We start from the raw sequence: 15,845 nt of genomic DNA on the forward strand, positions 1-15,845 counted from the left end.
AGATATTCTGAATGAAATCAATGAATGAACTGAATGAATCAGTGAATGAATCGATTGATTAATGAGTGAATTGATCCATAAACTCTGTGGTTGTGGATTAATTGATAAACAATAATCAGTTCATTGGTTCTAATGAGAGGAGCAGGAGGAGGAGCAGGAGCAGGAGGAGGAGCAGGAGGAGGAGGAGCTCAGACCCGGGTCCATCAGAGCGTTAGTTTAATTAGTGTAATTACATGAATTCTTCCTGTGTTAATAATGACACTCAAACAGTTTGAACAGTTTCTATTTCCTCACGTTTTAATCATATTTATTTATAAATGTTTGTCAACATGAGCTAAACATTAAAAATATCTACACATTAAATTAAATAATGTAACTAATGAATAAATTCAATATCAAACAATCAAAGTCACTTAACATGAAATGAAAGAAAATTAATAAACACAAGAAAATTCACTTAATATTTAAGAAACATTTAAACGTATCGGGGAGAATAAGCTCCTCCCCCTCCTCCTCCTCCTCCTCCTCCTCCTCCTGCTCCTCCTCCCCCTCCTCCTCCTCCTCCTCCTCCTCCTCCTGCCCTTGTCCCGGGCCTGTGTCTCCTGGAGGTAAATGTTTACGAGTGTCTCCTCGTTAATGAATCCGGGGCCTTAACGAGCCCAATTAAAACAATGGCTTCATCTGTGGGAGGAGGAGGAGGGGGAGGAGGAGGAGGAGGAAGGGGGGGAGGAGGAGGAGGTGTTTATTGGGACAGGGCTGAAGGAGTCTCTGTCTCTCTCAGGTCAGAACTCTGTCCTGTGTCCTCCTGGTGGGACGGGACACCTCCTCCTCCTCCTCCTCCTCCTCCTCCTCCTCCTCCTCCTCCTCCAGGACCGAGCACTCTACTGATTATTGTTGCTGTGACTGTTGCTCTGATAGTTGCTCTGATAGTTTCTCTGATAGTTGCTCTGATTGTTGCTGTGATAGTTGCTGTGATAGTTGCTGTGATAGTTGCTCTGATAGTTGCTCTGATAGTTGCTCTGATTGTTGCTGTGATAGTTGCTGTGATTGTTGCTCTGATAGTTGCTCTGATTGTTGCTCTGATTGTTGCCCTGATTGCTGCTTGTTGCTGTGACTGTTGCAGTTGCCCAGAAGATCGTTGCCACCAGGAAGAAGCAACAGTTGTCCATTGGTCCCTGCAAGTCGTTGCCCAACTCCCCGAGTCACTCGTCTGTCTGCTCCACACAAGTATCAGCCGTCCACATCAGCCAGGTCTGTTCACTGCTCCTCCTGCTCCTCCTGCTCCTCCTGCTCCTGGTGTCATGTGACCTGTTAACCTGTGGTCTTGTTGTTGCCACAGACCAGTAATGGCGGCGGCAGCCTCAGCGACTACTCCTCCTCGGTCCCGTCCACCCCCAGCACCAGCCAGAAGGAGCTTCGCATCGACGTGCCCCAGACCACCAACACCCCGACGCCGGTCCGCAAGCAGTCCAAGCGCCGCTCCAACCTCTTCACCGTGAGTCCCGCCTCCTGGCCTCCCAGCTAACAGCTAACAGTAGCTCCTCCTAGCCTCACCGCTAACAGCTAACAGTAGCTCCTCCTAGCCTCATAGCTAACAGCTAACAGTAGCTCCTCCTAGCCTCACCGCTAACACTAGCTCCTCCTAGCCTCCCAGCTAACAGTAGCTCCTCCTAGCTAACAGTAGCTCCTCCTAGCCTCACCGCTAACAGTAGCTCCTCCTAGCCTCATAGCTAACAGCTAACAGTAGCTCCTCCTAGCCTCACCGCTAACACTAGCTCCTCCTAGCCTCCCAGCTAACAGTAGCTCCTCCTAGCTAACAGTAGCTCCTCCTAGCCTCACCGCTAACAGTAGCTCCTCCTAGCCTCATAGCTAACAGCTAACAGTAGCTCCTCCTAGCCTCATAGCTAACAGTAGCTCCTCCTAGCTAACAGTAGCTCCTCCTAGCCTCACCGCTAACAGTAGCTCCTCCTAGCCTCATAGCTAACAGCTAACAGTAGCTCCTCCTAGCTAACAGTAGCTCCTCCTAGCCTCACCGCTAACAGTAGCTCCTCCTGGCCTCCCAGCTAACAGCTAACAGTAGCTCCTCCTAGCTAACAGTAGCTCCTCCTAGCCTCACCGCTAACAGTAGCTCCTCCTAGCCTCACCGCTAACAGCTAACAGTAGCTCCTCCTAGCCTCACCGCTAACAGTAGCTCCTCCTAGCCTCACCGCTAACAGCTAACAGTAGCTCCTCCTAGCCTCATAGCTAACAGTAGCACCTCCTAGCCTCCCAACTAACAGTAGCTCCTCCTAGCCTCACCGTTAACAGTAGCTCCTCCTAGCCTCATAGCTAACAGTAGCTCCTCTTAACCTCCCAGCTAACAGTAGCTCCTCCTAGCCTCACCGCTAACAGTAGCACCTCCTAGCCTCCCAGCTAACAGCTAACAGTAGCTCCTCCAAACCTGCCAGCTAACAGTAGCCCCTGTTGGTCGTCCAGCTAACAGTAGCATCTCCTAGCTAACAGTAGCACCTCCTAGCCTTGCAGCTAACAGTAGCACGTCCTAGCCTCATAGTTAACAGTAGCTCCTCCTAGCTAACAGTAGCTCCTCCTAGCCTCACCGCTAACAGTAGCTCCTCCTGGCCTCCCAGCTAACAGCTAACAGTAGCTCCTCCTAGCTAACAGTAGCTCCTCCTAGCCTCACCGCTAACAGTAGCTCCTCCTACCCACCGCTAACAGCTAACAGTAGCTCCTCCTAGCCTCACCGCTAACAGTAGCTCCTCCTAGCCTCACCGCTAACAGCTAACAGTAGCTCCTCCTAGCCAACTAACATGCACCTAGCCTCAACTAACAGTAGCTCCTCCTAGCCTCCGCTACACGTTAACAGTAGCTCCTCCTAGCCTCATAGCTAACAGTAGCTCCTCTTACCTCCCAGCTAACAGTAGCTCCTCCTAGCCTCACCGCTAACAGTAGCACCTCCTAGCCTCCCAGCTAACAGCTAACAGTAGCTCCTCCAAACCTGCAGCTAACAGTAGCCCTTTGTGTCCAGCTAACAGTAGCATCTCCTAGCTAACAGTAGCACCTCCTAGCCTTGCAGCTAACAGTAGCACGTCCTAGCCTCATAGTTAACAGTAGGTCCTCCTAGCTAACAGTAGCTCCTCCTAACCTGCCAGCTAACAGTAGCCCCTGTTGGTCGTCCAGCTAACAGTAGCACCTCCTAGCTAACAGTAGCACCTCCTAGCCTTGCAGCTAACAGTAGCACGTCCTAGCCTCATAGCTAACAGTAGCTCCTCCTAGCTAACAGTAGCTCCTCCTAACCTGCCAGCTAACGATAGCTCCACCTAGGCTCTCACCTAACAGTCGCTCCTCCTAGCCTCTCAGCTAACAGTCGCTCTTCCTAGTCTCCCAGCTAACAGTATCTCCTCCTAGCTAAAAGTATGCTCTCCTACCTCCAGCTAAAAGACTCTCCCAGCTCTAACAACAGCATCTTTCTAGCCCCACTAACAGTAGCTCTTCCTAGCTAAAAGTAGCTTTTCCTCACCTCCCAGATAATCGTAGCTTTTCCTAGCCCCCAGGTAACAGTTACTCCTCTTAGCTTCCTAGCTAATAGTAGAGCTTCCTAGCTAAAAGTAGCTCTTCCTAGCTAACAACAGCTCTTCCAAGCTACAGTAAGTATATCCTAGTTCCATAAAGTGAGCTTTCCACTCCCAGCTACAGTAGCTCTCTAGTTAGCCTCCTTAAGCTGATAGTCATTAAAGTACAGCTAACGCTATGTTAGATAGACTTGAACTGAGTCAGTTTTGGGTAGATTTAGATTTAGAAGATTAATCTTGTTATTTAAATGTTCCTACGCTGCTTGTTCTTCACAGGTTCTGATGATGAAACGTTCTCCCTTCAGTTTGAATCGTAACACGTGTTTGGAAGACGTTGATTTTAAGTAAAAGCTGGATCTGTTATCAGAGGTTTCGTCTCGTAGCTGAAGCTCTAAACCTCTAAACCTCTGCAGCTTCGTTAAAACATCAGCCTCCAGCTCCGCGCGCCGCCGCCGCTAACAGCGCCGGCCGCTAACGGCGCCGCTAACGATTCCTCCTTTGCTGTGTCTTTGTGGCAGTCGAGGAAGGCGAGCGAGCCGGACAAGGACAAGAAAGGCCTGGAGGCGCGGGCGGACAGCATCGGCAGCGGGCGAGCCATCCCCATCAAACAGGTGAGACGGCCTGTGATGCTCGGCCTTGATTAACACACCAATCACACACTTGACATCAATTAGAGGCGCGGCCTCTGCTGGCTCCTCCAACAGGATCATTAGGAGGAGCAGAGGGAGCAGAGGGAGCAGAGGGAGCCGGGCTTTCTCTTTCCTCTCCCTTCCTCCCTTTCTTCCTCCCTTTCTTCCTCCCCTCCCTCTGTCCCTCCACTTCACGCGTCTCTCGTCTCTTCAAAAGCCTCGTCCTCTCGGCTGGACTCCCTGAGCGCCTCCTTTTAAAAGGAGACGCAGGATGAAGGGACGTCACAAACGAGCTCCCCTCATGTCCAAGCAGCGGTAGGTAGGTAGGTGAGGAGGGGGGGAGGAGGGGGAGGAGGGGGAGACGATGTCTCCCGACAAGCCAAATCAGGCAATTAGTGAGTGGTAATCGTGGCCTCGTTTGTAATCTGCTAATGAACAAATCGCATCTCTGATTGTAGAGAGAGGGAGAGAGACGGGGGGGAGACGGGGGGGGAGACGGGGGGGAGACGAGGGGGGGGGGGCGGGGGGGAGACGGGGGGGGGAGACGGGGGGGAGACGGGGGCAGATGCTGTTTGTGTTCGGGGGGGGGCATCGAGGAGAAGCCCATCAGGAGAGATTAGTGCTGGAACGTGCGCTCTTAACCTAATGTGATACTAAATCGCATCTCTGATAACGACACTAGTCCAGTCGTGAACGAGCTAACACGAGCTCCTCTAGCCTCCCAGCTAACAGCTAACACTAGCTCCTCCTAGCTCCCAGCTAACGTAACTAGTCCTCCTAGCCTCCCAGCTAACAGCTAACAGCAGTCCTCCTAGCCTCCCAGCTAGCAGCGTAACACTAGCTCTCCTAGCCTCCCACTGCAGTAACAGCTCAGCAGCTAGCTGCCTTCTAGCCTCCCAGCTAACAGCTAACACTAGCTCCTCCTAGCCTCCCAGCTAACACTAGCTCCTCCTAGCCTCCCAGCTAACAGCTAACACTAGCTCCTCCTAGCCTCCCAGCTAACAGTATCTCGTCCTAGCCCCCCAGCTGCCACTATCTCCTCCTAGCCTCCCAGCTAACAGTATCTCCTCCTAGCCTCCCAGCTAACAGCTAACACTAGCTCCTCCTAGCCTCCCAGCTAACAGCTAACAGCAGCTCCTCCTAGCCTCCTAGCCTCCCAGCTAACGGCAGCTCCTCCTAGCCTCCCAGCTAACAGCTAACAGCAGCTCCTCCTAGCCTCCCAGCTAACAGCTAACACTAGCTCCTCCTAGCCTCCCAGCTAACAGCAGCTCCTCCTAGCCTCCCAGCTAACAGCTAACAGCAGCTCCTCCTAGCCTCCCAGCTAATAGTATCTTCCCCTAGCCTCCCAGCTAACAGTATCTCCTCCCAGCCTCCCAGCTAACAGTATCTCCTCCTAGCCTCCCAGCTGCCACTATCTCCTCCTAGCCTCCCAGCTGCCACTATCTCCTCCTAGCCTTCCAGCTAACAGTATCTCCTCCTAGCCTTCCAGCTAACAGTAGCTCTTTGTTCAGTCTTATTTTATTTAAAAAGAGCTGAACCAGTTTCTCTACGTGATTCTCCTGAAACCATTGAGTCCAGTTTTCATCTCGCTGCTCGTGGACAGATTTAACAGACGTGTTCGTCTTCTCTTGTCTCGTTGTCTAAAAACCTGCTCGTCAGATTCATGCTAATGAAGTCAGACACGTTCTTGGCACAACGTGGCGGCGGGCCTCCCCCCTCCTCCCTCCTCCTCCTCCCCCCTCCTCCCTGCAGCTCCCTCCTGTTGTATATGTGTTGGAAGTGGACTCTAATTGATTTGATGGTTCCCTGTTCCTCAGCGTCGACCCTGCAGACCTGATCCCTAATTAGACGGTTTCACTTGGACTTCACTTCATCCCAGGTTTTAATTTCCTCGCCGTTAGCACCGTTAGTTTTTAATGACCGTCAGCTTCTAGTCCCAACGTGATCCCAGCCAACAATCAGACGCACAACCGCTAACATGCGTTTATTTTTACGTTTACACAAATACGCAAAAACGATTTTGAAAGTATAAATTAAACCTCGAGTTTTTTAAAGGAAACTGTGAAATAATTAACTTCATAATAGTTTGACCTATAAACTAGCCTCCCAGCTAACAGTAGCTCCTCCTAGCCTCCCAGCTAACAATAGCTCCTCCTAACCTCCCAGTAGCTCTTCCTAGCCTCCCAGCTAACAATAGCTCCTCCTAGCCTCCCAGTAGCTCTTCTTAGCATCTCAGCTAACAGTAGCTCCTCCTAGCCTCCCAGCTAACAGTAGCTCCTCCTAGCCTCCCAGCTAATAGTAGATCTTCCTAGCCTCCCAGCTAATAGTAGCTCTTCTTATCCACCGAGGAAATAGCTGCTCTTTCTAGCTTCCCAGCTAATTGTAGCTTTCTAGCCTTTCAGGAAAAAATAGCTCCTCCTAGCCTCCTAGCTAATAGTAGCTCTTCCCAGCTAATGCTGTTATCTGCGTGCGTTAGAAATCACTTCCAGCTAATTTAAAGAAGCGAACATGTTTTTTTAAATTCTCCGGAGTCGTGTAGATGAGCGGCAGCACACAGAGAAATTTATCAGCATCTCCTCAGCTGAAACTTAACCAATTACCTGACTAATAGGCTGTCAGTCAGACGTTGTGGGCGTGGCCGTGGCGTCTTCTTCTCTGGACTACCTGGAGGCGTATCTCCTTCCCGCCGCTCTATTGAACCCTCCATTCGCTCGCTGCCGGTCCCGATCTCATTAGCGAGGCTCTTAGCGCGACACTCGAAGACTCGGAGGTGACGGCGGGTTCAGTGTTTTTTCTGAAACGGGAACGCCTTCGTTAAGAGAGTCCGGCGCTCATTAAATCCACTCACTCGGAGAGAGGCCAGGACACGGTGGCGGTAATGAGAACAGGGCGGGTTTCCACTCTGACACAATTAACCAGCACAAGTGCACACAACACGTCTAGAAAAACTACGACCTGAGCAAAGGTTCCTGTTCTGGTGTGAAAATACTTGATTTAAAGGTTCTGACTGCAGGAGGAGGGTTTGTCGGAGTAGGTGATTATTTTTCTGTTGATGGAGAAGCTTGTTGTGACCAAGAACAAGTCGACACAGTGAAGAAATGTTGAATAATGAACTTTAAAAAATGGAAAACCTGGAAAAAACAGAATCTCACTGACAGCTAACAGTTGCTCTACCTAGCCTCCAAGCTAATAGCAGCTCTTCCTAGCCTCCCTGCTAACAGTAGCTCTTCCTATCCTCCTAGCTTTCAGTAGCTCTTCCTAGCCTCCTAGTTAACAGTAACGCTTTTTAGCCTCTCAGCTAACAGTAGCTTTCAGTAGCTCTTCCTAGCCTCCTAGCTAATAGCAGCTCTTCCTAGCCTCCCTGCTAACAGTAGCTCTTCCTATCCTCCTAGCTTTCAGTAGCTCTTCCTAGCCTCCTAGTTAACAGTTACGCTTTTTAGCCTCTCAGCTAACAGTAGCACTTCCAAGCATTCTAGCTAACAGTAGCTCTTCCCAGCCTCCTACCCAACAGTAGGTACTCCTAGCCTCCCAGCTAACAGAAGCTTTTCCTACCTCTAGCCCCCTAGCTAGCAGTAGCTGTTCCTAGCCTCCTGCTAACAGTAGCTGTCCCTAGCCTCCTAGCTAAGAGTAGCTTTTCCTAGTCTCCCAGCTAACAGAAGCTTTTTCTACGTCTAGCCTCCTAGCTAACATTAGCTGTTCCTAGCCTCCCAGCTAACAATAGCTCCTCCTTGCCTCCCAGTTAACAGTAGCTCCATCTAGCCTCGTAGCTAACAGTAGCTCTTCCTAGCCTCCCAGCTAACAATAGCTCCTCCTTGCCTCCCAGTTAACAGTAGCTCTATCTAGCCTCGTAGCTAACAGTAGCTCCATCTAGCCTCCTGCTAACAGTAGCTGTCCCTAGCCTCCTAGCTAACAGTAGCCGTCCCTAGCCTCCTAGCTAAGAGTAGCTTTTCCTAGTCTCCCAGCTAACAGAAGCTTTTTCTATGTCTAGCCTCGTAGCTAACAGTAGCTGTTCCTAGCCTCCTAGCTAACAGTGGGTTTTTCTAGCCTCCTTCAGACATGTTAATTAATCAACTTGTGTTAAATCTTGCTCAGATGTTCCTCTCCAGAGTGTGTTTTTGTGTGTTTTTGTGTGTGTGTAAGTGTCAAAGTGAAGCGCAGCCTTAAAGCCTGGAACATGTTTCTTGTAATTAACTCTCTGAGGGATGACGTCCAGGGAACATGTGGAGCTGGAGCTGAAGCTCCGTCACCATTCTTGTCCTGATCGGATGCGTCCAGCTTTGTTTACGGCGCAGGGCTCCTCCGACATCTGCTCGCCGCCGCTAATTAGCCGCTAATTACCGGAGAGTCTCTCTGGCCGAGCTCTTTGAAAACCAACAATCTGACAAATTAATTTTCCCCAAGCCGCCCGGGACCGGACACACTGCCGAGGTAAACCGGTGTTTGCTCAGCGAGGGTCGACTGAACTGGATTTACAGCTCCTCAGGGGATCTGAACCCATGATGCTGGACTCAGATGGAGTCAGGCTTCACAGAATCAAAGTGGTCTTATTCCAGGGAGTCGTAGTAGTCAGAGGTTGGATGTGGTTGGAGGACGTCCAGGTCCAGGTCCAGGTCCTCATGGTAAATCTCAGAAATAAATAAAGCTCAAAAGCTGTGGTTGAGCTGATTGATTATTAAATTAAATGGACAAACATTTTCTGGGAACCACTCAAATAAAAACCTAAACTCTCCAGGATTCATTCACATCTGGACTCAAACCACTGATGTTACATTAAAGTAGCCTGGATCTGGATCTGGATCAGGATCAGGATCAGGATCAGGATCGGGATCTGGAGTGGAACCAGGATGACCTCAAACATCCAACTAGGACATCCTAAACCTCCAGTAGCTCCTATCAGTAGCTCCTCTTAGCCTCTCAGCAGCTAATCGTACCTCTTCTTAACTTCCTAGCCTTCCAGCTAATAGCAGCTCTTCCTAGCCTCCTGGCTAATAGTAGCTCTTACTAGCCTTCCAGCTAATAGCAGCTCTTACTTGTATCCCAGCTAATAGTAGCTCTCCTTTGAATTTCAGTTAACAGTATCTCTTCCTAGTCTAGCTAATAGCAGCCCTTCTTTGCCTCTTAGCTGATAGTATCTCTGCCTACCCTACAAGCTAATAGTAGCTCTTCCTGACCCCCCAGCTAATAGTAGCTCTTCCTGACCCCCCAGCTAATAGTAGCTCTTTCTAGCCTCCCAGCTAATAGCAGCTCTCTTTTGCTTCTTAGCTGACAGTACCTCTGGCTACCCTACAAGCTAATAGTAGCTCTTCCCAGCTAATAGCAGCTCTTCCTTGCCTCGCGGCTAATAGCAGCTCTTCCTTGCCTCGTGACTAATAGCAGCTCTTACTAGTATCCCAGCTAATAGTAGCTCTTCTTTGAATTTCAGTTAACAGTAGCTCTTCCTAATCTAGCTAATAGCAGCCCTTCTTTGCCTCTTAGCTGATAGTATCTCTGCCTACCCTACTAGCTAATAGCAGCTCTTCCTTGCCTTGTGGCTAATAGTAGCTCTTACTAGTATCCCAGCTAACAGTAGCTCTCCAACCAGGACGTCCTAGACCTCCACCCAGACCAACGCTGAGCTCCTGAGTCGAACTCTTCGGAGCGTCCTCCTTGAGGGGCTGATTAGCGTTGTAATTGCCTCTCGCGGGGTTGAAGACGAGCGCGGGGCTGGGTGGGTTTTGACAAGTGTACTCGTCCCCCCTCGGCGGCGGGCCCTTTGTACGGAGTTAAATTGGATGGTTAATTCGGGTGTTATTTACCCTGTAATTCATTAGCTGCGCCCCGCCATTGGCAGCGGGCAGGCTGTAATTTCACGCTTCGCAATAAAAGATGTCTCATAATCTGCTTCATTTAGCAGCCAAAGAATTTAATGAAATTAACTGCAGCCCTAATTAAGACGGTGAATATTAAAGACCTGCTATCAAGGCTTTAACGAGGGTGACATGATCCGCCTTCCGCCGGATTGGAAAAATATCATTTCCCTGGGAAAGGTTGTCACCGCTCGGAGCCATTTTGGCCATGATGACATTTTTTGTCATGCACACTAACCCCTGGAAATGAGATTCTTCAGCGGGGTGGTGGGTGGAGGCTCCCTCTTTCAGTTTGAGAAATAATTAAAACAACGAACGCAGGCGTCAATCAAAGAGCATTTTTAGAGCGTGCTCATTACGCCTCGGCTCGGTGGCGGCGGCGTCTCCGTGGAGGTGTTGCTCCGAGCGCCGAGCGTCCCCGTGGTCTCTTTGTTGTTTCACACCTCGCTACAGTTGTTAAGCTGATGAGACGCCGGACGTCGACCCGAGGGCTCCCGGCGAGGAAGAGGAGCCACGTCTCCTCCGTCTCCTCCGTCTCCTCCGTCTCCTGTCGCTAAAGACACTCGAGTCGAGTCAGGGGCGAGGCTTTTAATCCACTAATGAATTGAGACTCCTGAAGTAAGGTTTGGATAATTGAGTTTCTAATTAATTACCCACAACTCTTATCAGATAAATCAGCTCCTCTTCAGGCCCCCCACACCTCCTCCTCCTCCTCCTCCTCTCCAACTTCTTTGGTGGTGGTTTATTTGATCCGGTTCTCGCCGTCCTTGCCTCGTCAACAGCGACCTTGTTATACGGAAAAATATTTTTAAACATTTCTTTGGCATCAAGAGATGGACAGCCTTCCTCCGGGTCCAAGAAAGGCCTAGAACTAACAGCGAACTTTAAACCAGAAACCAAACTGCCTGCACATATCTGGCAGGCAGCACGTAACATGCACTGAAGCCGTGCACGGCAAACTGCAGATTATCTGAGAAGATAGGAAACTAAGATGCTAACTTCAAGTTACGCAAGCCAAACTGCATACTATCTGGCAGGCCAGGAGGCTAAGGCGCTAACTCTAAACCGGACGTGCCAAGCTGTATATTATCTGGCTGGCTAGAAGGCTAAGACGCTAGCTCTAAACCGGACGTGCCAAGCTGCATACTATCTGGCAGGCTAGGAGGCTAAGGTGCTAACTCTAAACCGGACATGCTAAACTGCATACTATCTGGCAGGCTAGGAGGCTAAGGTGCTAACTCTAAACCGGACATGCTAAGCTGCATACTATCTGGCTGGCTAGGAGGTTAAGGTGCTAACTCTAAACCAGACATGCCAAACTGCATACTATCTGGCTGGCTAGGAGGCTAAGATGCTAACTCTAAACTGGACATGCCAAACTGCAGACTGTCTTGGAGGCTAGGAGGCTCAGGCGCTAACTTGAAGCCGGACACGGCAAACGGCTGACTATCTGGGAGTCTAGGAAGCTATAACGCTAAATTATCTGGGAGGCCATGACGCTAAGGCACTAACTTGAAGCCGCACACGCCAGGCAGCAGGCTATCTGAGACGCTAGTAAGCTAAAATGCTAACTTCCAATTAGACACATTGAACTGCAGACTATCTGGGAGGCTAGGAAGCCAACCGGAGGCCAGACATGCCACATAACAGCCTGTCTGGGAGGCTAGGAAGCTAAGATGCTAACTTGAATTCAGACAAGCCAAATAGCAGACTATCTGGGAGGCTAGGAAGCTAAGGTGCTGACTTATCTGGGAGACTATGAAGCTAAGATGCTAACAGGAGACCAGAGAGAGCCCGTTAGCGGCGCTGAGGGATGAAGCAACATTTCCTGGTATTTGCCGAGACGTCGGATTCATTCATCGTCCATCGTTCAGGCCGTGACAAGCGATCTGTTTGCACGAGGGGGGGAAGCTAATTGAACGTAGCGTGGAGATCCTCCTGATGGGTAATATCTTTCATTAGTCACCGCCATGACACACACTCTCTTATTTTACCTTGAGGTGAAGTGAGGGGGGGGGGGGCAGCCATGACAGCTCACAAGGTCTCCTCATGGGACATGAGGGGAGATAAATACCTCCTCAGATACACTCCTCTCTGAAGGGGTGAAGTATGGAGGGGGGGGGCGCTCGGGGAAAGGTCGCGAGGAGATGAAGTCATTCGTTAGGCATCGGGAAACGTCCGACGGCGTTCCCGAGGTTTTCTGGGTTTCTATGAAGAGAACGGAGAGTGAAGAAAGTATAAAACCTCCAGGATTTATTCACAGATCAACTTCTAGACCCCCCCAAAAAAACTCCCCGCGTCCCCCCGAACCGCGTGAAGTATGGTGGGGTAGTGCTTCAGAAAAGGTCGCTAGCTCGGGGGAGGCCGAGAGATGGGAGTCATTCGTTAAGAAGATGGGATCGTACCTGAGGGCGTGATTAAAGAAGAGGAGTGTGGGAGTTAGACCCAACAACAAGAAGCCGCTGTGAGGTTTGATTCCCTCTAATCTCTGAGATCGGCCTCCTGGACTCAGACAATGAGGAGAGCGAAGCCTCTTGAAGCCGCTGACAGGATCTCGGAGGTGATATGTGCTGGAAGGACGTGGGCCGGCCTCCAGACGCCGACACCATCTCACGTCTCAAAGGCCTCTTCTTCTGCCTTTCTGTTTGTAGCAGGAGCTTAAATTGGAGCTTCCGTCGTATCTCGGTGGTCATCTGATCGGCCGGAGCGTCGCCCACCGCTCATCCATCATCCTCTGAGACGCTCTAATCTCCCCCAGACAAAGGGACACAAACCTCTTTCACCTCCAACCTCCAAGGTTTTATTTAGACCGAGAGACAAACAAATGTCCAGCCTGGACTGCACTGACACCAGTTAGCATCTTAGCTTCTAACGGATTTCCACTTCAAACTGTTCAACTTCCTCCTGAAATAGGTTTTATTTACATCATCCTAGCCTCCCAGCTAACAGCAGCTATACCTAGCCTTCCAGCTAACAGCAGCTATACCTAGCCTCCTAGCTAACAGCAGCTAAACCTAGCCTCCCAGCTAATAGTAAGTATTCCTAGCCTCCCAGCTAATAGCAGCTATACCTAGCCTTCCAGCTAACAGCAGCTATACCTTAGCTAACAGAGCTTCCTGTCTCCAGCTAAACTAGCAGCAAATAGCTCCTAGCTAATAGTAAGTATTCCTAGCCTACCCGGCTAATAGTAGCTATACACTAGCCTTCCAGCCTACACAGCAAATACTAGCCTCCTAGCTAACAGCAGCTCTTACCTAGCCTCCCAGCTATAGTAGTATTCCTAGCTCAACATAGCTCTCTAGCCGCAATATACCTGCTTTCTAGCTAACAGAGCTCATCCTAGCCTCCCAGCTAACAGAGCTTTACCTAGCCTCCACAGCTAACAGCAGCCTACCTAGCCTCCCAGCTAATAGTACAGTAGTTCTCCTAGCCTCCAAGCTAATAGCAGTTATTCAGCTAAGAGTAGCTCTTCCTGCTTCCAGCTAATAGTACTAGTTTTCTAGCAACATAGCTAGCCTTCCCTAGCTAAATAGTAAGTTAATTACTTGCTACGTTAAATTGTAAAGGTATTCTTCAGTAAAGAGTCTTTATCTACAGGCTAATATTCTACTCCTCCAACAGTAGCTCTTCCTAGCCTTCCAGCTTATAGCAGCTATTCCAAGCTAACAGTAGCTCTTCCTAGCCTCCCGGCTAAATAGTACCTGTTTTTAGCTAACAGTAGCTCTTCCTAGCCTCCCAGCTAACAGTAGCCCTTCCTAGCCTCCCAGCTAATAGTACCTGTTTTTAGCTAACAGGAGTTCTTCTTAGCCTCCAGGCTAATAGAACCAGTTTTTAGCTAAGAGGAGCTCTTCCTAGCTTCCAGGCTAATAGTACCTGTTTTTAGCTAACAGCAGCTCTTCCTAGCCTCCAGGCTAATAGTACCTGTTTTTAGCTAACAGCAGCTCTTTCTAGCCTCCCAGCTAATAGTAGCATCGAGCCTTGAGAGCCTGTACTTTGCTACGTTAACTTGAGTAAAGGAGTTGAATTTGTACATTTATTTTTACCAGAGTATTTTATCTTTACTTTAGAGAACATGAATATTTTCTACACCTCCTCCTCGTCCTGCCGTGCCCCCCGCCTCCTCCCCCCTCTCCCCCCCCTCCCACCTCCTCCCCCCTCTCCCCCCCCTCCCACCTCCTCCCCCTCCTCCCCCCTCCTCCTCTCCATGGCTGGACTCTATTAATATCCTCCGTCCGAGTGTTAATGTTGTAGAGGTCCAGTGAAGTGACACGCGTGGCAGCGCGGCTGTAATTGCTAATCAGTGGACAGTTTTATCCCCGCCGCCACCTCTTCCTCTTCCTTTCTTCCTTTCTTTTTCCTTTTCTTTTTCTCTTTTTTATATCTCCCCCTCTTTCACCTAATGAATAAGGCTTAAATGAAGTGTGGGCTCATTCAGCCGGAGCTGATGTGCGTAGGAGAGAAGGTTTTAAACTCGAGTTCATTTCCCTCCGTCTTCACGACCTCTTCCAGCTCCGGACGTTAAATTCTTGTTTGTTTATCCCTCTTTGATCTCGTTAGCTTCGTTAGCTTCGCCGGCCGTAGACGTGAGAATCCAGACGTAAAAAACATGGATAATAATCAGGCTTCCCCGACTCCTGCTCCTCTGAAGAAAAACAAATCAGGAGGTTTTATTCTTGTGTGGACAAAGACGACTTTCAAAACCACAGCGTTGCATCAAAATACATTTATTCAAAGTCCAGAAAAAGGAAAAAGAAAATGAAAATGTGATTTCAGCTTCGTCCTGACGATAACTTTACAGCTAATATTAGCTCCTGCTACCCTTCATGGTAACAGCAGCTCTTCCTAGCCTCTTCCTAGCATCCATGTTAACAGTAGCGCTTCTTAGCCTCCATGCTAAAAGTAGTTATTCATAGCGGCTGTGCTAACAGTAGCTCCTCCGAGACTCCCTGCTATCAATAGCTCCTCCTAGCCTTCATGCTAACACTAGCTCCTCCTAGCCTCCCAGCTATCAGTAGCTCCTCCTAGCCTTCATGCTAACACTAGCTCCTCCTAGCCTCCCAGCTAACGAGGCTAACGAAGGTGTTTGTGTTTGTATGGTTTGTGGTCTGATGGTTGTCTGTGGTTTGTGTTTCCCTGCAGGGCATGCTGCTGAAGAGAAGCGGTAAATCCCTCAACAAGGAGTGGAAGAAGAAGTATGTGACGCTGTGTGACAACGGGCTGCTAACCTACCACCCCAGCCTCCACGTAAGACCCCCCAGACCCCCCAGTCCCCCCAGTCCCCCCAGTCCCCCCAGACCTCCAACACTGCAATGTGAATGTCTTGTGCTCTGGCCCTGGTCCTGGCCCTGGTCCTGGCTCTGGCTCTGGTCCTGGTCCTGGTCCTGGTCCTGGTCCTGGTCCTGGTCCTGGTCCTGGTCCTGGCCCTGGTCCTGGTCCTGGTCCTGGCTCTGGTCCTGGTCCTGGTCCTGGCTCTGGCTCTGGTCCTGGCTCTGGTCCTGATCCTGGCTCTGGTCCTGGCTCTGGTCCTGGTCCTGCCTCCACATGAGTCTCCTTGCCTTGGTTCTAGACCTGTGTTTGCTGGTTTAGGACCTGGTCCAGATGTAGTGTTGGTGCGGTGGAGCCAGTGGTTGTGGGTTCGATTCCCTCTGAGCAGCTGATGCAGTAAACGAGTCCGTTAACACATGAACACACACAGAGAGAGAAGCCGCCTCCAGGTCCAGGAACCAGGTTTTCCTGAGCACCAATTAGCTTGTTTGTGGAGGCTAATGGAATGAAAGTCAATCAGTGCAGCTAATTGGTCG

General features: G+C 50.0%; 1 protein-coding gene across 2 annotated transcripts in view; it reads left to right on the forward strand.

The window, feature by feature from the left end:
- Window positions 1-15,845, forward strand: part of agap1 (ArfGAP with GTPase domain, ankyrin repeat and PH domain 1) — a 66,871-nt gene that overhangs the window by 24,013 nt on the left and 27,013 nt on the right. For both annotated transcript variants that reach the window (XM_047576240.1, XM_047576239.1), the window contains 4 exons: window positions 1,124-1,251; window positions 1,340-1,495; window positions 4,088-4,180; window positions 15,184-15,288. In XM_047576240.1, the coding sequence (XP_047432196.1) occupies window positions 1,124-1,251; window positions 1,340-1,495; window positions 4,088-4,180; window positions 15,184-15,288 (482 nt within the window). The remainder of the gene's footprint in view (window positions 1-1,123; window positions 1,252-1,339; window positions 1,496-4,087; window positions 4,181-15,183; window positions 15,289-15,845) is intronic.

The sequence above is a fragment of the Mugil cephalus genome, chromosome 23, assembly GCF_022458985.1.
Source record: "Mugil cephalus isolate CIBA_MC_2020 chromosome 23, CIBA_Mcephalus_1.1, whole genome shotgun sequence".
NCBI classification, from domain to species: Eukaryota; Metazoa; Chordata; class Actinopteri; order Mugiliformes; family Mugilidae; genus Mugil; species Mugil cephalus.